The sequence below is a fragment of the Megalobrama amblycephala genome, linkage group LG2, assembly GCF_018812025.1.
Source record: "Megalobrama amblycephala isolate DHTTF-2021 linkage group LG2, ASM1881202v1, whole genome shotgun sequence".
Taxonomy (NCBI): Eukaryota; Metazoa; Chordata; class Actinopteri; order Cypriniformes; family Xenocyprididae; genus Megalobrama; species Megalobrama amblycephala.
In genome coordinates, this window is record NC_063045.1 from 7,325,785 (window position 1) to 7,346,813 (window position 21,029).

Below are 21,029 nucleotides of genomic sequence, written 5' to 3' on the forward strand. Positions count from 1 at the left end.
AAGGTTTTTGATGAAAACATTCCAGGATTATTCTCCATATAGTTTATTTCAATGGCTACCAACAGGTTGAAGGTCCAGTGCAGTTTCAGTGAAGCTTCAAAGGGCTTTAAACGATACCAGACGAGGAATAAGGGTCTTATCTAGAGAAACGATCAGTCATTTTCGAAAAAAATACAACCGTTTATGCTTGATAAATAAAATATCGCATTGAACTTACTTAACGCTTCTGCATTCTTCAAAACGCTTACGCTGAATGTCCTAGGCCTTCCCTATTCTACTTGCGGAAAAAAACTAAACTGGCGCCGCGTTCGTTCCATAGGTAGAATAGGGAAGGTGTAGAACATTCAGCGTAAGCGTTATGAAGAATGCGGAAGCGGAAAGTACGTTCAATGCGATATTTTGTTCATAGTTTGACCATTTCTTTTAGGCTTTCTGACCCCAAGACACAACTAATCTCCAGCTGTGATCCTTGGAGAGTCTTAGGCCACTCAAACTATCCTCTTCACTGTGCATTGGGATGATAAAGTGAAAATTCACAATCCAATTTTGATACCACAGCTAAAACTATTAGCTTAATATAATTTTAATAGCCTACATTTTTAAAGACAAGTAAACAGTCAGTAATAAAATAATAACAAATAATATCACAAGCAATAGCACAAATAATGCAATGCAATAAAGATACAAATGTTTAAGTACAACAATTTAATAAAGTAGGCTAATTAAATAAATAACACTTAATATTCTTCATATCCTTTTTAAAGAGACGGGCATTTTTCGACAATTTTGTGTGAATTTATCCGTTCTTCAAGCACATCCTTTTGCTTGTTCTAGTGCTTGAATATTTACAGTGGAAAGGCTTACATTTTCATGATGATGCAGCACTGACCATCAACTGTTCAGAGCATCGTTCATGTTCATGTTCTCACAACATTGCATTGTCAGAATTCATAAAAATTTTACCGGCCATCTGACCACTGACAGTTTCATATACTCACGAACACCGATTTTTACTCTCGAGTGTTATTTTAGGCCCTTCTCTGCAGGATAAACTGTATGGTAATTTAAAATTCAACTCAACTTAAACCACAGAAGCAAACCCAACCACCGTAAAACACGAAGAAGCAGTCACCGTTATACAGAAGTACTTCTGTCGGCTACACAGGTCCATGTATGGTGATGGAAAACAGCTTATGCTACCACCACGCTATTGAGAAATGTAGTTAAACTAGTAACGTCAAGTACCTACCCAACAAAATTTATCCTAAGAACGTTTTCCAAATGTTCGGTTTTGGTTATGGAAACGTTAAAATGTCCAATTTCTTAATGTTAATAGAAATCATTTAAAGATTAGTATGACATTCCTGAAACATTCAAACACCTGCTGTTAACAAGCAGAATCACTGAAGGAAAGAGAAACAACAAGAACACAAACCAGACTTCTAGCCACAGCCTTAGATGAAATCTACAGAGGATAAAAGAAGACATTAAATCTCTCAAGATCTCAATAGAGGAGGATTAAACAACTCCACAAACAGCATTACCAGCTTCACTTATTATTAACCAGATTGACTTTATTTCTGTCACACGTCTACAGAAGATCATATTGAGAATTATCATTGGTTTAGATGTTGATGTTTGAATGAAAATATTTTGTTTGTAGTTACCATTATGGTGATCAGTGTTTACTTTTATTGGGCTCATGGTCCTTGTCTTTTATTAATTTATTCAACTCTCTCCACATATGTTGCCCTGTCTTCCACCATACTGTCAAATGCAACCATTTGTCTGACACACCCAGACATTTTCGCTTCTTCTTTTGTTTAAGTTGATTAATGTATATCTTCTTTACACAACTCTGATGCAGTTTATTCACAATTCGTTGGGCCTACGTGTGCCCTCCACCATCCATAGCAGACATTTCGGCAGCTCTTTTGAGGTAGGCAAGACACAATTGCTTCCAGTCTCTGTAGTTTGCTGCACGACAGTTTCCTTTCAAATGTTGTTGCCAGTTCTGTTATGGTTGTACACTTACATAACAGTAAAACAGACACTCAGATCGGAGCTTAGCTTGAACACGTCTTTTACTGCGCAATTGCAATTATCACATTCAACACTAGAGTGCACAAATGCAGAATACCTCTTTAGTTATTGACTCAATACACATCAGTATGTTACTGTAAGAATTTTGACGTATTTTACAGCAAGGTTTTACAGTGTATGTAAATGTAAAACCTATTTAAAGAGCTTGTTCCACATTATTAATTTCAAAAATCAAAACAAGTGGATAGGGTGGCCATTATCTAAGTCTAAAGTCTTTTGCATTACATTTTAATCCAGTTTGTTAATCCAGTGACTCACCACATTTCTATTTGATTCTACCCTGGTGGATTGTCCAAAAAGGCTTCTCCAGGGTTTTCAAGTGTATGAAGTTCCTTTGAAAGACACCTGTATCTGTGAGGGGGAGATGAATCTGTAATCCAGACCTTTCGCTCTGAGCTTTTTCTTGACCTTGTTGTAGCGCTGGCATTTCTTGCTGACCTCGGCTGAAAATCAGAAAAGAGCATCACTCGCTTGCCTTTGTACAGAACCTCTCTTTTTTCTCTGCCCACATTCAATACTCTGACTTTGTCTTTATAGTTAGAGGATCTTTATTGTTAATGCCCTCTGCGGTGCTTTGTTGTCTGATCTAACACTTGCGATTATGTGAGCCCATTCAGTGATGAGCGAAAAGCGAAGCAGTTCCATCCCCAACACATCAGGAAGCCTTTTTTTCCCAGAAAACCACACACGTCTCTGCCTTCAGCTTTCTCCCGCAGCCCCACCAGCCTTATGTTGGAACACCAACTGCTATTCTCCAGATTTTCTGTTTTAGCCATAGACTGTAAAAAAATATGGACGTAGTGTCCGTGACGTCACCCATAGAGTTCTGAACAGAAGTTTTGATGCAAAAATGAGGCCGCGGCCATCTTAGCTGCGCGTCACCGCACGTCACTCCCGGATAACTGAAAATGGGCAAAGAGGCGAGGAGGTTGTTTGAGCTGATGTGACTGGTTGCTGAAACCACGCCCGCCTAGCTTGACTTGACCATGTTAGCAGCAAAGGAGCTATCTATCTATCTTAGATACGATCTAAAATATTAATGAAGATAAGTTTTATCATCAGAAAGTTATAAAGGTTTACTGTCAATCTGCAGTGTTTTTTAAGATATAGATGCTCCAACACCAGTAGTGTTGGGTACGTGTGCAAATAACAACATGGAAAATCAAAATGGGACTTCATACCTTTATAATGAAATAGAGATCGCGAGATGAATCCAATCTGTGGCATTTGGGTAAAATAGTCCATTGCAAAACAAAAAAAAAAGTTTTTTTTGGACAAAAAATTACTTTTTGTCCATGAAATATTGATATATCCAATTTGCATCACAATGTTCTGCTCTCTGTCATCGTTCTTCAAGAAAGGATGCAATCTGAGCAGCTTACTGTATGTTGTAAAACTGTTCACGATCGTATCTAACAAACAAATGAGCCGTGTCCAAAGTATAATACAGAAATACGGCTGAGATGCCAAATCCAGCGGCTGGAATTAACTGAGGTAAAGTGACGGCTCACAGACAGCAGCGGCATCTACCTGTCACTCAAGTGACCACGCCCTTAATTATGCAGAACTTTAAGGCTTAATATAATTTAAACGAATGAGTTAGAAAAAAATTCACCCCCTCACAGTTGTCATGAAGGGCAAAATTAGCAGTATAGACCAAAACCACAATTTGAACCAACTTATAAACATGTTTTTTTCTGCTATAAACTTGGCCAATTTAACATGGGACTCAATGAGATTCTGCTCTCTTTTGGAGCCTGTCCCTAGCGGCCAGTCGATGAATTGCAGTTTAAGTCACTTCCGTATTGGCTTCACGAGAGACTGGGGGAGGTTGCCGCTTGGTTTTAGCAGACAGCGACTTTATTTTGTCATCCAACATTTTAGCTGTAGATTGCAGTTTGTTAACTGTATCCTCGGTAGGGATGGGTACCGAAACCCGGTATTAAATTGACCCCGGGGCTAAATTTTGAAAGACCGGTGTATCGATAAGCTCTGACATTAACGGTTCTGCTATCGGTACTAGAGAAATTATGAATAAAATGCACGTGCATTTATTATTGCTATATAGACATTATCTTGCAGATTCCATCTCGCCAGAGTCGCCAGCTGTTTCTATATGCAATAATATTAGGACATTTGTCTGATGCATTTTTGCTTTCGCATGAAAAGAGATCGCGCTCACGCAGCGGAGTTACAGCACGCGCAGCCGCTCACATGAAATCCCTGTTTAATGGTGACGATGGAGGACAGATCTAAACAACTAAACGTCTGCTTACACTTTAGGCCTGTGCTTTGATATTAAGCTAGTTTTATTTTTTATTTCGATTGTGGCTTCTAAGGATCAGAAAGAACATATCTGAGGTAAAACTATTAAAAACTAGCCACGTTTCGTCTAGCACACCTTCATTCTCTTCACAGCTGTGCGCTTTCGTTCCTCCCTAAACTCAAACATAACGTAAGAATCAGCACAGTCGGTGATTGTTGTAAAATGCAGTCTTTACTGTTGCTAAATTGCAGTAAAGGTTTGATAATTATCATCAACGTTTAAAATGTTGAAAGCACAATAATCCACGCAAGAGACGCTGTTCCTCAGGCTGAATTGCGGCGCGCGCTTCAAAACGGATCGCAAATAGACAAACAAATTACACGTTGTGCTTCAGGTGCACGTCCAAACGATCAAATATACACAATAGTATGTTAAAATGACCGGATTGGAGCGTGTTTAGCTACTTAAACGCAGTTTACATCGTAAGTGTACATGAACAGCTGGGAGAAAATCCGATGTGTGTTAATATATTGTCTTAAAGTGACAGCAGTCATCTTCTGACGCCCATCAGTGTTAAACAACAGAATGCAAAGAGAAAAACACTCACAGCACTTCTTCTGAATATAGTTAGCTTTAATAAGATTTAATATGTTAATTTATACTGTGAAAACCATGCAATGTTATTTTACATTTGGTTACTTATTTATTTTATAGGCTAGGCCTATATTACTTACATGAACACAAGAACAAATAAAAGCACTTTATTTCATTTGTGTCTTTGTTTTATTGTATTTGGCAGTTTGTTTCTTTGTTCATGTTCTTACTGTATCTTATATAAAACACCATAAATGCCAGACACTATATAATATAAAGCAAAGTTAATTAAGCTCTTATAGGCTATAATATATATATATATATATATATATAAACAAAAAGTACCGATAAGAATACCGTTAAAGTACCGGATCGATAAGCAGTATCGGTAAGAGTAGTAATACCGTTAAAAACTTAATGATACCCATCCCTAATCCTCGGTCTGAGATATTCTCTCCTCTGCTTCTGTCAGTCTAGCAGAGCCGTCACCTATTTCGTTCTTAACATCCGTCAACATGGTTAACACAGCTTTGAGTTTCGCATAAAAATCAGACTTTAATGACATAATTGCTTGGAGGATATTAACTAAGTTTGCGGGTTTAATTAGCTTCAATGTCTATGTGTCTGAAGACTCGACCTCCTTGTGGTCTGTGGAGCCAGAGAGCCCTTCATCCCGATCTGATTTAGGTGCTTTCCCTCCTTTATTTTTTGACAATTTAGGTGCCATTTTTGTTAGGAATATATGAAATATCAGTGAAGACTTTCTATTAGAAATGCAAAAGCAATGATTTATGAAATTGGATAACGATGCAAGATAATGCTACTGCTTAAGAAAGTCACAGTTCTCATGCAATATTCCCCATATTGCATGAGAACTGTGACTTTCTTAATAATGTGGAACAAAACTTCTGGTAATGGTGTTGAGATAAGCGGTAGCATTATCTTGTGTCACCAGTTCCATCTAATTCCATGAATAACTGCTCTTGCATTTCTAAGAAAAGTATTCAGAGTGAATGAAAAGAAGTGAGTGAATTCAGACACTGATGAACACCTGATTAGCAGAATCACTGAAGGACAGAAAAAAACAAGATCATAAAAAAGAGAAGAGACGAGCAGAAACACAAGAACTACAACTGACTTCAGACACACTGAGTGTGAAACCAGTTCACAAACCAGTTTGATATTATTTCTTTCATACATGTACAGAAGTTCTTGTTGAGAATTAAGTGGGGTTTAAATGTTGATGCTTTATTGAAAATAATAAAGTTACCATTATGGTGATTAGTGAAAAAGCCAAGAGAAAGTTGATCAAGTGCTTTTGGCTGTTGTGATAATCATCTTGGAGTTGTCTGATTCGCTGATCTATTTCTGTGTCTAATCTTTGATTTTATATTTATTGATTAAAATATCTCTGATTTTACAGCATGAAATCTAGTAATATTTCAGTTATTTTAAAGGATTTTTAAATCATATAGGGCATAAAACATTTTGAGCTTCACTTAAACACACATAGACATCAACAGTCAGCATATGAATCTCAACAATGTTAACAATCAAAAGTTTCATGTCAGTTTCATGTTCCCACAGGAACATCCTGTAGTGTCCACACTACAAAGAGTAAAAGTAACATTGAAGCTGTGTTGCAGTGAGATAATTAAGTGAATATGAAGTGATTGTTGAGCATTATTGATGAACACCTGCTGTTAACAAACAGAATCACTGAAGGAAAGAGGTAAAACAAAAACATAAAAAAGAAACACAACTGCCTTTATACATTATTACACTATTAAGCATAGCAAGTAAAAATGTGGTGTTTTCATGCTCCCATCAATCTAAAATAACTGTTCAACTACTAATAACTATTCAAAATGAATTATGACAGTCAAATTTGCAGCAAAATTGCATAATGTTTTATGCATAATGGTTTAAAAAAAAAGTTGCATAAAACTATATTCCTTTTTTATGATCTGATCAATATTACTTTGAAAAACTCAATCTCACATGAGCAACAATGGCTGTATGAATGATCTTCTGTCCGTCGCTGATTATGTGTAGTTTATAATGTCCATAGTGTTTAGATGTGATGAAGTGATGACAAGAGATCCGGTTTTGTGCTCCAGTTTCAAACTTTGAATCTTTCTTCATTATATACAGTAAGCAGTCCTCATTGTTTGTTTTATTCACTGTAGCTGTTAGAGCAAATTCAGCACAATTGCGCTGTTTGAAATCTGCAAACTTCCACAATATCAGCTCAATTCACTGTTTCAATAACAATGTCGTGTGACAGATTGTCCTTCTATCACTCATACTCACGTTATTTTATCTTTATTCACAAGCACATCTGGATGTTAAACTTGTGTAATGCTAGTTATGTTTTCATCCACATATTTTATGGAAATTTTGAGACATTGCTAAAAAAACTGGATGGAAACTGCAAGATGTGGATAGAAAACATATGAGGCTGATCAGTTTTTAATCAATAAGAATACAAACGAATTAACTACAATTTAAATACATTTAACAAATAAAGTCCTCGATGTGCAACACAAAAACTCACACTGTTGTAGTTTGGACTTCATAGGCCAAACTCAAGTCCTAAAATTCATTTGATAAGTTTTTGCATATCAAATTTAATTCCACGTGAACAGACTGCCTAGGAGGAGATAAAGAAATAGGTCTTCGATAAAAAATTTAAATGGTGGAAAAATGTAACAGAGGAAGCAATTCTTGTGATTCTAGACAGAACGCATGAGAAAACAGTCCAACAAGCCTGCAGTCTCTGCCTATATGGGACTCTCAAAACTCCAGAAAAAACATCTTTCGTCAGTAAATGTTGTAACCCGTATATGAGGGTTTTTTATCAAGCAGCTGCTTCTTATTATTCGAAATTCACACCATGGCAGCTCCAAGTAGATGGATCTTGTGTAAGACACTGCCCGTGTGTAACTTCCTCTTTCCATGATGTTATATTATGTGTACATCGTGTACACAACTAGACAAAACAAGAAGTAGGAACCTTGTACACACAAAATCAAGACATGCATACATACATTTACTCACGCACATCTCATACTTTTTACTATATTTCTTAAGGGTAGACAGGGGAACTGGGTTAAAAAAAAAATAATATTACCATACTTCTCCAGTGGATTGATTACAATGCAAAATGCAAACATTTTTTGTACTACAAGTTTTCTCAAATGTTATGTTTAAATATGCAAATTATTTACTTAAAAATGCACTAATTTGCATAAATTTCTAGTAAAAATCTCAGCATTGGATGAAGTCAGGTTCACAATTCCTGTTTCATTTTTTGAACATATTAGTGTCACAGGCACAGGTTTTTCTTTTAAATAAAATGTTGTATATAATCTGGCAAATTATATATGAACAAATCCTTCTGTGAAAACCTTCAGAATATAGATAGGAATAAAACTGTAAAGTTTGGTGTGTGTAAGTGCTTCTGATACAGTATATGGCTCAGTGTATAGGAGAAAAAACTCATTTTGAGAAAACGGCCTTTAAAAACATGTATTTTAAGTGCCAAAAAATAAATGAAAATAAATATGGTTTTCAGATGTTTTCTTACCACTAGTTTGAAAAAACAACAACACTTTACTAAAAGCCCCAAAATTGAAAAATCAGCATTTTAGCCTGTATGCCTCGCCTTCATATGCCAAATATGGTGAGGTTTGACATCTGAGTACTATGATTGGATGCCCAGGACATCCTGGATGTTATTTCCTAATATTGTGTGTATAAATATGAACCATCTTCATGAATAAAGTTGAGAATGTAATGGTATTACACCGTCTCTGTGTCTGCCTGATCAATCTCCAGAGATCTCAAGCTGCTGCTGCCACACATCACAGGAGCTGAAGCGCCGTTATCAGCTGATGACTGATTGAGGCTTTCGATAGTCTACCTAAAAATTAATCTAACAGTAGCCTTTTCTGTGAACGTGAGTGAATATCATCAGGCCAAACATTCAAGGGTATGTAAACTTATGCCATGCGTTTATGATGTTATTTCAGCATGTCCTTTTACTGCTGCCTCTTACTCTTCACTTCATTCTCCTCCAGACAGAAAGAATGGAACATCTACACACCTTTCTCATTTTGCTCTTCCTCTTCTGTTCACCGTGGCTGAGTGCTGGAACAACCTTCTTGACCCATCATGGAACGCAGTGTGAAGAAGACTGCAAGCCGGACGGTGGTGAGTACAAGTGCAAGACTATTGATGAAGATGGACGGAGCCAAACTTTGTACTGTTCACCTCAGGAGAACATGGACTACATGGGCAGGCAGTGCAGAGCTGACAGTGCGTGTGGAAAGCATGGAGAAGACTTCTACTGGTGCAGAATTAATGACTTTACTTGGGGATACTGTGGGCTGGTGAAGGACAACGAGAAGATCACTGAAACTGGAGAAGTCACTCACATCATCCCTCGACATCGCAACAAGAGACAGGTGCCGTTTGCCTCTGTGCGTGACCAGAATAATCGTGTAACAAACTTTTTTGAGGAGCCAGCTAACATCTTAAACGGCAGACAGTGGAGAGACGATGCGTTAGGCTTAATCAATCAATGGAACAATGGATACTTGAGGACTCGGGCAACATCTAATCTGATCAGATCTGATGATCTACGTATTGACTTGCAGGGCTCCTTCCCACGCAACAATCGAAGGTACTACAACCTGCAGATCCAGAGAAATAGGAGACGGTCACCTCGTGAAAGCACCACTATTTCTCAGATCATTGTGGCTGATGGAGTTTCGGAAGACAACATCCGCAGAGCCTTCCGGGAGAGCTTAGATCGCCAAGCTCGGGTTCGTGTTGAAGTTAGTTAGGGTTGCAAAATCGTTAGAGCTATTCATAACAAGACAACAGGAATTTAAATAATAATGATCACACTTTCTCAACAAGTAATCTTATATATTACAGTAGTATATTACTGTACATTACAACTATTGTTTAAACTGAATCTCTTGCCATTCTGTTTTGCTTTGCTTCTTCTTTTACTGTTCTCTCAATAAATGACTGATTTCATGCAAACTAAGCAGCAAATATGTTTTCTGTGAATCATAACTAGGTTTCGCACATCAAATAATTTAACTCTTTTCCTGCCAGAATTGTTTTTTTTAAAAAGTTGCCAGCCACTGCCAATGCTTTTGTTAATTTTCACAAAAATGTCATGGCTCCCAGAATATTTTGTTGTATGACTACCTGAACATGCAATATATCAAAAGAACAGAGACTCTGCTTAAAAAAAAAAAATGGGACTTTGAAATAAATGTTAGGATTAGGACTTGTTCTCTTACGTAAAGAGTTAATATGTGAAAATATGTGATGGGTATATCACACTGATACAGTAGTTACAGACTTTGAAACTGAAGTTCCTCAATTGAAACATGAACGAAATGCACAAACTTCAATGCAGATCATATCAGGTGACAAGAGACATAACACTACAAGAAGAAGCTGAAGTAACATTGTAGCATTGTGCAGAAGATTTTATATTTGGGACTGTTAAAAGGCAGTAACAAAACAAAAGAATTTTTTTTAGGAAAAAGTATTGGATTATATGGTCAGACCAGCTAGATCATTCAAAGGTGAATTAGAAGGAAAGTTTGCACATTTTCACACTAAAGATCTGCTCGACAGCACTTCCTGATTTCACCGAGTTCCTTGAACTGCTCTTGAATTATTAAAAAAATTAGGAGTAAAAATTATAACTATTAGTTATTTTGCTAGCAGCAAAATATGTGTGCTGTCTGGCATGCAAAAACAATACTGTACATGTTTGACTATTTAAACCAACTCTGTTTAGATTGCAAATACATAGAAACTCCAAATGTATAAAATTAGGAGTATTAACACCTTTGACCACCAGTTGTGTACTGTGATAAAGTCTCACAGCTGGAACAAAACAGAGATACGTTCCTCTATCAAAAAGCTGAAGATCGGTGAGTTTGAGAAAGATCTGGCCCTACTTGAGCTCTTCAGGTAAAACTTCAGCTCTGTTCTTGTATGCTGGATCTTGTTCCTTTACAGAAACTTCTCCTTGGATAATATCATGTACAGTCCTGGTGTCGTTGTGTCTCCAGAGGACTGTCAGTTCTTCAAGTATAATGCTTTTGTTGCTGCACGGCAAAACAACAGAGCCTCCATGTTCTTCATTGACTGAGTCCAAACCTTTACAGTAAAGCTCAGTAAAAAGATTCTGATGTTAGAAATGCCCAACAGACAGTGTGTTTTCAATACTGAAGACTGAAGGAACGTTAAAATACAAGTGAAATAAACTTAATTTGCACCACCCATTACTAGACCCTTTTCACAAACTGTGATGACGCATTTTAGCGGTCATCAATATCGTAAATCTCACAAAGTTTTTTATATTTTCTTCTTTAAAAAATGTATGTACATTTATAACACTATAATTAGTTTATTATTGTATTACATTTGCAAAAAATTACAAAAAAACCTAGTTAACGCTGCTGTGAAGGTGTTTCTAATACAGCAGCTGTGGGAGTGATGGTAAAAATGACATCTTTCTTCTGACTTCTGCTTCTGAGAAGCACAGAAATGTGAAAAGGGTCTATTTTATTTTCTTACAGTACGTCAGAACCTCAAATTAATAAACATAATATTCTCAATTCAATATAGCTTTTATATAAATAATGTTTATTTTAAAATAGGCGCTATTCATTTGCAATGTTTAATGTGAAAAGAAAGCAGGGGAAAAAGGGGGAAAATATGCCAGACAATAAGCAAAATCATAGAGAATCCCATTTTTTGTTACAGAAGTCCATTGTGGTTTATGTCGTAATTTGGGAACTGAAATGATGATGGAATTGATGTGGATTATATTCCCGTGTTTTGTATGCTCCTCTTCTGTTATCAAGGGCGGGTTTCACTCCTCTGGAGTGTCCCTTGTCTTATCATTGGAACCTGTGAGAAAAAACAGACGTACAGAAGGTGGTAAAAACAGGAAAAATTCAATGAAATTGCACTGTAGCCTCCTGACTACAGCAGGCTAACTGATAATATTAGTTTGTGATGCACTGAGGAATATTATGCCATGATTTGTACTATTCACAATGAACTGACACTGACAAAGCAGCCAGAAAAAAACATGTCTCTTAGTTTAAAGGTGCCCTAGAACTTTTTTTAAAAAGATGTAATATAAGTCTAAGGTGTCCCCTGAATGTGTCTGTGAAGTTTGAGCTCAAAATACCCCATAGATTTTTTTTAATTCATTTTTTTAACTGCCTATTTTGGGGCATAATTAGAAATGAGCCGATTCAGGGTGTGTGGCCCTTTAAATCTCGTGCTCCACGCCCCAAGAGCTCGCGCTTGCCTTGAACAACATAAAAAAAGTTCACACAGCTAATATAACCCTCAAAATGGATCTTTACAAAGTGTTCGTCATGTAGCATGTCTAATCGCGTAAGTACAGTGTTTATTTTGATGTTTACATTGATTCTGAATGAGTTTGAGGCTGTGCTCCGTGGCTAACGACTAATGCTACACTGTTGGAGAGATTTATAAAGAATGTTGTGTTTATGCATTATACAGACTGCAAGTGTTTAAAAATGAAAATAGCGACGACTCTTGTCTCCGTGAATACAGTAAGAAACGATGGTAACTTTAACCACATTTAACAGCACATTAGCAACATGCGAAACATTTACAAAGACAATTACAAATATCACTAAAAATATCATGATATCATGGATCATGTCAGTTATTATTGCTCCATCTGCCATTTTTTGCTATTGTTCTTGCTTGCTTACCTAGTCTGATTGTTCTAAATTCCCTGTAAGAGTATACGGGAAGGACTTTTGTCATGAAACATCTTATAGTGTATTTCCACTGGGCGGCGCTAGTTTCCGCTATTCCGCTATTGTGTTTTTACTTTCACTTTTGCCAGCCGTTTGCTCCGCCATTTCTTCAGGTGTTAATGTGCGTGATTGAATGTAAGTTTATTATTTAATTATACAAATTATAAGTGATACATGTTTATTATGTTGTTGTGTTTAAATATTCAGTTTGTGCAACCGAATTTTACATTGTGCACTATGTTATAATATGAGAGCTATATACAGTGATTCACGTGCATATGTTCACTGCTGTTAATCCCCTCTCTGTGACATTGGTACATGCATAACTTGTCAGTAGTGTGTTACTGTTTGTTTATGTAACTTAATGTTATTGGACATACACTGATGTATATTTTTATTTTGTTCATTTCAGAAAGACCACATTTAATACCTTGCACATAACTGAATGATGCCAAATATGCAAACAAATATAAAGAGTTGAACTGTTCCATGTCTCCTGTCACGCTTCTTACCGGAGCCCCGTAGTGGATGAGCATTCACCTACCTATATTATTGGTTATAGTTCTTTTCATTTTGGTCCTTCGAGCCGGATGCTACACTCATTACGGTGATATGGAGCAATGGAGCCAATATTACTCTCCTGATACCACACATCCTGTTCGACCACAGGCCAGAGCACGTCAGCTCTCAACACGTCTGCAAGCTTATGACATAACATTGCCTAAATCTCTCATACCAGACCCTGCGCTGTACGACAGTTCATACCACCAGCCAAGGATGAATCACCCAGCATCACAGCTAAACCTCAGTGGACAGGCCGAGCCAGTCTCGACTGTGGAGCAGCTTCCTATGAGTGAGTTATCTCTGGTGCAGTATGGAGTAGGTCAAGCTACAGGTCATTTGGGCAGCGTTGATAATGGATCTGGTGTTTTTGCAAGACAGCTAGATGATGACAGATCCTATAGTCATTCTAGATCACCTGTAGTTCAGCGAGAATATCACAGTCTATCCGAACGTGAGTCTCTTAGCAGTGGTGCTGTTTCACCTTCACTCCGTGATGAAGAACAGGCTAGAGCCATCTCACCACCTGTGGTCAGACCAAAAGCTACTGCGACACCATCTATCCCACTTCAGCCATTCCATGCTGCTGTAGTCACCCGAGACATTTCTCAACAGTCAGCTCCATGGCATATGACACAAACGATGCCTAATGCCGCATATGGTACGAACTGCGCCATATCTTGGTGTCTCACCTTCATCCGCTCCACATGCAATGCTGCATCAGCAAACTTCATCCAGTACACTAGATTTTCGTCCTTCATGCCAACTTACCTCATCATTGCCACGTACTGTTACATCAGTGAAGCTGCCTTTAGTTACAACAGCCCACACCACTTGTGTGCCACCTGTCTATCAGTTACAGACTACTGTTCCATGCCAACCACAATGGCAGTCATTCACCATGCCAGACCCATATCGACCTCCACCATCAGTCCCAGGGTATTATGTCACTCAGCCGTCTATTCACATTCCAGGACAGACCTGGTATGGCTCTCCAGCAATGTACCCGCCACTACCTCCAACCCCTGTTTACCAGCCAATACCTGCAGCGCTTCCACTCCAGCCAGTTCCAATCCCAACATTACCTAAACTTGTGAATGATAGTGAGAGAGAGTTTACAGATCTGAAGATGGCTTTGGATAATCTCCTCAATCCTCACACTGAGCTCACTGAACATTATAAATATAGGGTGTTAATGGAACAGTTAGTCCTGGAGGAAGCAAGGCTTATCGTCCAAGCATGCCGGCATCATCCTGCACCCTATGCAGCAGCTATGACAGCATTACAACGTCAGTATGGCCAACCTCATCAGCTGGCTCAAAGTGAAATTGCATCTTTGTTAAATTCGCCTGATATTAGAGCTGGGGATGCAAAGGCTTTCCAGAGTTTTGCGCTCAATGTTGACTTGTTAGTAGGCATGCTGATGTCACTTGAGGGGCCACAGGGACGAGAACTCACTTGCACGGGGCATGTTGACAGACTACTCAGTAAGCTACCCAAGCATTACAGAGATAGTTTTATTGAGCACCTCCAGTTACGAGGCAGACTGAGCACTGACAGCCTCAACCCGTATAACCTTCATGATCTTGCTGACTGGTTGAAAGTGAAAGCAGAGGCTCAGCGTCTGTCATCTAAAATGGTACAGCGCTACCAGACTGAGAGAGTTCAAGTCCCACGTAGAGAACGTCAACCCATTCCGAAGCCCCAAACTCGACTCACTGCAGTGTATCATGGCAGCAACCAACCCAAAGAGGTCAGTACAGTAAATTATGCCCATACAGAGCCTGCTCATGCCCAGCAATCAGTTAAGAAGCTGAAACGTCTATGTCTGTTCTGTAAAAGTCAAGAGCACTATTTGTCGCAGTGTAGTGAAATCACTGAGCGCTCACCAGGAACAGATTTTCAAGTGGATAAAGGACAGTAAGAGATGTTGGAAATGTGGACGTACAAGTCATAAATGTGAGGAATGCACGCTAAAGAAACCTTGCAGAGAATGTGGTAATATACACCTCAGTGTGCTGCATTCCATTGCCAAAGATGGTCCCAACCTTGTGCTACTTACGACGTCTGGAGATCGAGCATATCTGACTTCCCCTAGCTCAACAGGACGTGTTTACCTGAAAGTCGTCCCAGTGCTGCTGTGGAAAGGCAAAAGATCTGTACCAACATATGCTATCCTGGATGACGGGGCCCAGCGGAGTATTGTTCTTCCAGCAGCAGTTCAGCAGCTAGGACTTGTGGGTAGGGAAGAGCATATGGCCCTTCGCACCATCCGACATGATGTCACTGAGTTAAAGGGACAGTCAATCGATCTGCTACTTTCCACACAGTCAAGTCCAAAGGAGAAGTACAGCCTCACAAATGTATTTACTGCTCCTCTCCTTACGTTAACTGACCAAACGTATCCCATCCAGAGACTCCAGCGATGCTATTACCATCTCAGAGGGATTCCTCTTCCAACCTTTGATAAGGTGCAGCCCCTTCTCCTAATTGGGTCTGACTACCCAAACCTGATCACAGCCAAGGAGCCCATCAGACTAGGGCCAGCTGGTGGACCGGCAGCTGTTCGTACGCAGCTCGGTTGGGTTCTCCAGGGACCAGATGGACTTCTGCCACATCAGGTACCTTCACCACAGTGCTTATTCACTTCCCTTACTCCAATTCGCGATCCTGTTTACCAACATGTTGAGCGACTGTGGCAACTGGATGTCCTCCCATACCGCAGTGAAAAGCTGGTAACACGATCAAAACAGGATCAAGCAGCTGTGAATATGCTGGAGACCAGAACACGACGTGTGGAAGTTAATGGCATCTTGCGTTACGCTACTCCACTCCTTCGTGCACGGGATGCCCCACCTTTGAGAGGAATCAAAGAGTCAGTTTTGTCCAGCCTCAGAAACACTGAGAGGCGTCTCAGCAAAGACACAGAAAAGGCAAAGATGTATGAAGCTGAGATACAGAAACTCCTTGATTCAGGGTATGTTGTCAAGATACCCCTGGAGAATCTTCAGCCCATTGAGGAGTCATGGTTCATACCACATCACCTCGTACACCACAATGGCAAGGATCGGCTGGTTTTTAATTGCTCCTTTGTGCATCTAGGTGTTTCTCCTTAATCAGCAGCTGCTTCCTGGTCCCAGCCTCAGTGCCTCATTGTTGGGAGTTCTCCTTCGGTTTCGGCAGTATGCGGTTGCCATCAGTGGTGACATACGTGGTATGTTTCACCAGGTGAGACTCCTACCCGAAGACAAACCCCTGTTGAGGTTTATTTGGAGGAACATGCGTAGGGAGGATCCACCTGACATTTACGAGTGGCAAGTCTTGCCCTTTGGGACGACCTGCAGTCCCTGCTGCGCCACCTTTGCTCTACAGAGACATGTGCGCAGCCAACAGCCCGGAAATGAAGAAGTGCTGCAGTCCATAGAGCGGAGTTTTTATGTAGACAATTGTCTGCAGAGTTTCGCCACTGCTATGGAAGCTAAGCAACTGATCGACAAGATGAGACCTCTACTAGCCTCAGGGGGCTTTGAAATAAGACAGTGGGCTTCTAATGTACCTTCAGTCATTCAGCACTTACCTTCCACAGCTCGCTCAGAGAGCATTGAACTTGTGGTTGCAGCAGTATAATTTGGATCCCCTGGAACCAGCTCTTGGGCTTGGTGTGGCACTGTCTAGAAGACCATGTGGGCTTCCGGAATCGTGAAATGATAAATCACCCCCCAACAATGAGACACATTTATAAGGTCTTGGCATCACAATATGACCCCCTGGGGTTTATCATCCCCTTTACCACACGGGCCAAGATTCTTGTCCAGAAGCTCTGGGCCAAACCAAGGAATTGGGATGATCCAAACCTTCCCACAGACTTGCTAGAGAAATGGAATAGGTGGGAGGAGGAGTTGCCCGACCTCAGCAAGATCAAGCTTCCCAGATGCTACATCCCTTCCAACTTTGATGTGGAGACATCAAAATTTAATTTGCATGTGTTCGGTGATGCATCGGAAGTGGCCTATGGATCGGTGGCTTACCTCCTTATTGAGCAGCATGGGAAGATCCACACCTCCTTTGTTATGGCCCGCTCTAGGGTAGCCCCCAAACGGCAGCTGTCAATGCCACGTCTCGAACTTTGCGCGGCTCTGACCAGTGCCCAGCTTGCCAATTTCCTCAGTCAGGAACTGACCATCGCCATAGAGAAGGTGACATTATGGACTGACTCTACTACTGTCCTGACATGGATACAGTCAGAGTCTTGTAAATATAAAGTTTTTGTTGGGACAAGAGTGGCGGAAATCCAAGAGTTGACCGAGCTTCACTCATGGAGGTATGTAGATTCCTCCAATAACCCGGCGGATGATATCACCAGAGGGAGGAAACTTACAGAGCTGGCAAACCCAGGTAGATGGAGTCAGGGTCCAAAATTCCTTTGTGAACCACCAGATCACTGGCCAGTCACGCCCTTGTTAGAGGCCCAAGATGACATATCAGAGAAAAGGAAAGCTGTCTTCTGTGGTCTGGTTGGGAATGGGGATCAAAGTTCTGGGATTCCTGATGCATCCCAGTATACTTCCTGGAGAGACTTGGTAAATGCTACTTACCAGTTTCTTCACGGGGCAGCTACCCAAACCATGAGCACACAACACCCTGACTACCAGAGTGCGGAAGTACTCATATTGAGTCAATGTCAGGAGGAGACCTTCCCAGAGGAGCTTAGAGCCCTGAAGTCAGCGAAACCTGTGCCTGTTTCCAGTCGTCTGAACACACTTGCACCAGAGTTGGATTCCACACTGAGACTTGATCCGTGTGGGAGGAAGACTGCGGAAACTGGATGACTTAAGTCAAATTGAGATCCACCCAGTGGTTTTAGACCCGCACCATAAAGTAACTAAACTTCTTATAAAGCACTTTGATGAACGCCTTCTCCACCCAGGACCTGACAGGGTTTTCGCCGAACTCCGTCGCCACTACTGGATCCTGAGAGGCAGACAAGGCGGTAAGGCAACATCAGAGAGAGTGTGTAGAATGCCAAAAGTGGAGAGCCAAGCCGACTTGTGCCTATCATGGCTGACTTACCTTTAGCTCGTCTGCGACTATACCAACCGCCTTTTTTCTCAACTGGAGTTGACTGCTTTGGGCCCTTCATTGTGAAGATTGGCCGTCGCACTGAAAAACGATGGGGAGTCATCTTCAAGTGCTTGACGACCAGATGCATTCACCTTGACCTCCTCAATAGCATTGATACCGATGCATTTTTGTTGGCACTTAGACGGTTTATAGCTCGCAGAGGAACCCCATCCGAAATTTTCTCGGATCAGGGGACCAATTTCCGAGGAGCTGCAACTGAATTACGGGAAGCCTTCAAAGTAATGGAACCCAAACTGCAAGAGTTGTTGGCTAACTATCAGATCAACTTTAGGATGAATCCTCCCGCCGCACCACACTTCGGAGGTGCATGGGAAAGGGAGATCAGATCAGTAAAGTCTGCCCTGCAGGTAGTTGTTGGTAGCCAGTCGGTTCCAGAGGAAGTACTACGCACAGTACTGATCGAAGTCGAGGGCATCCTTAACAGCAAGCCATTGGGATATGTCTCATCCGATGTGGCAGACATAGACCCGGTTACCCCTAACATGCTGCTCATGGGGCGGCGAGACGCCTCACTCCCCCAGGTAATCTACACTCCTGAACCGCTATCCAAGCGTCGCTGGCGTCACTCTCAAACCATTGTGGATCACTTCTGGTCATACTACACCCGGCATTACCTCCCAAGCCTTCAGACTCGCCAGAAGTGGCAGCGAGAAACCCAAGATTTAACTGAGAATATGGTAGTGATGATTATGGATCCGCAGCTTCCCAGAGCCCATTGGCCAACTGGTCAGGTAGTCAAGTTGATACCCAGTGCTGATGGACACATTAGGTCAGCTCAAATCAAGGTCAGTGATCGCTTATACATACGACCTGTGGCCAAACTCGTCAGACTTCCAGCACTTCCGGATGGAGGTGACGCTGACCCCAAGGACTAGGGAATTTATTCTCACACATATTAGCTATGCTAATCTGGGGGCGGCTGTTCTAAATTCCCTGTAAGAGTATACGGGAAGGACTTTTGTCATGAAACATCTTATAGTGTATTTCCACTGGGCGGCGCTAGTTTCCGCTATTCCGCTATTGTGTTTTTACTTTCACTTTTGCCAGCCGTTTGCTCCGCCATTTCTTCAGGTGTTAATGTGCGTGATTGAATGTAAGTTTATTATTTAATTATACAAATTATAAGTGATACATGTTTATTATGTTGTTGTGTTTAAATATTCAGTTTGTGCAACCGAATTTTACATTGTGCACTATGTTATAATATGAGAGCTATATACAGTGATTCACGTGCATATGTTCACTGCTGTTAATCCCCTCTCTGTGACATTGGTACATGCATAACTTGTCAGTAGTGTGTTACTGTTTGTTTATGTAACTTAATGTTATTGGACATACACTGATGTATATTTTTATTTTGTTCATTTCAGAAAGACCACATTTAATACCTTGCACATAACTGAATGATGCCAAATATGCAAACAAATATAAAGAGTTGAACTGTTCCATGTCTCCTGTCACGCTTCTTACCGGAGCCCCGTAGTGGATGAGCATTCACCTACCTATATTATTGGTTATAGTTCTTTTCACTGATGATTCAGCTGTGCACAGATCCAGACGTTCTGCCCTTGTGTAATGCCTTTCATAATGTTGGGAACATGGGCTGGCATATGCAAATATTGGCGTACATATTAATGATCCCGACTGTTACGTAACAGTCGGTGTTATGTTGAGATTCGCCTGTTCTTCGGAGGTCTTTTAAACAAATGAGATTTATATAAGAAGGAAACAATGGAATTTGAGACTCACTGTATGTCATTTCTATGTACTGAACTCTTGTTATTTAATTATGCCGAGGAAAATTCCATTTTTGAATCTAGGGCAAATTTAAAAAAGATGCGAAGAACAACTGTATTCATGTCTTTCACATCTATCACATCCATTTGCTATAACTAATAGATTATAACTTAAAGATAGTAAAACAAGTATTTCTTTGAAGGACTCAACTTACATAGGCAACAACGCTGAACGTCTTTGAGATATTCTGTCCGTCGCTGGTGATTTGTAGTTTATAATGTCCATAATGTTTAGGTGTGATGTTAGAGATGGTGAGAGATCCAGTTTTGTGGTCCAGTTTCAAACAGTCTTTGAATCTTTCTTCATTATATAAGTATTCCTCATTGTTCGTTTTATCCCACTTAGCGATGACAACAAATTCAGCACAATTGCGTTCTTCTGAATCAGCAAACTTCCAGCGTATCAGCTCGTTTTCCTGGATTTCAGTGACATCAGTGTATAGCGTGAGAGATTCTCCCTCAATCACGGACAATGACTTAATTTCATCTATCTCACTGAACACACCTGAAGAACAAACAGGATCTGTCATGTAGCTGTATGCAGTCACATTAGTGAAATTTCAGAGTGGAAAAGTTCATTGTCAGTAGAGTTGCAATGTATGAATTGAAGCTCACACAGAAGTCTCATTCAAACTACATCTGTTTCAAACTTTTTGTCTGTCAACATGCTAATTTCAGTAATCAACTGAACAAGATGTAAAATTTGCAAGTGGGAATATTTTG

The 21,029-nt window shown here is 40.2% G+C and overlaps 2 protein-coding genes and 1 long non-coding RNA gene across 3 annotated transcripts; all 3 read left to right on the forward strand.

Annotated features, from left to right (window-relative positions):
- The first annotated feature begins 8,728 nt into the window (after positions 1–8,728).
- Positions 8,729–10,018, forward strand: LOC125263359. The gene is made up of 2 exons (XM_048182374.1): positions 8,729–8,957; positions 9,046–10,018. The coding sequence occupies exon 2, from the start codon at positions 9,055–9,057 to the stop codon at positions 9,811–9,813; it is 759 nt and encodes a 252-aa protein (XP_048038331.1). The 5' UTR covers positions 8,729–8,957; positions 9,046–9,054; the 3' UTR covers positions 9,814–10,018.
- A 2,863-nt stretch (positions 10,019–12,881) lies between these two features.
- Positions 12,882–13,294, forward strand: LOC125263362. The gene is made up of 2 exons (XR_007183809.1): positions 12,882–12,942; positions 13,220–13,294. It is a non-coding gene; the product is annotated as an uncharacterized LOC125263362 (long non-coding RNA).
- Positions 13,295–18,434: 5,140 nt separating this feature from the next.
- On the forward strand, positions 18,435–19,955 carry LOC125263360. The gene is made up of 2 exons (XM_048182375.1): positions 18,435–19,603; positions 19,881–19,955. The coding sequence occupies exon 1, from the start codon at positions 18,732–18,734 to the stop codon at positions 19,383–19,385; it is 654 nt and encodes a 217-aa protein (XP_048038332.1). The 5' UTR covers positions 18,435–18,731; the 3' UTR covers positions 19,386–19,603; positions 19,881–19,955.
- The last annotated feature ends 1,074 nt before the right edge of the window (positions 19,956–21,029 follow it).

Excerpts from the sequence above, each read along its gene's own strand:
- LOC125263359 (XM_048182374.1), top strand. The coding sequence starts at position 9,055 with ATGGAACATCTACACACCTTTCTCATTTTGCTCTTCCTCTTCTGTTCA.
- LOC125263360 (XM_048182375.1), top strand. The coding sequence starts at position 18,732 with ATGGAACCCAAACTGCAAGAGTTGTTGGCTAACTATCAGATCAACTTT.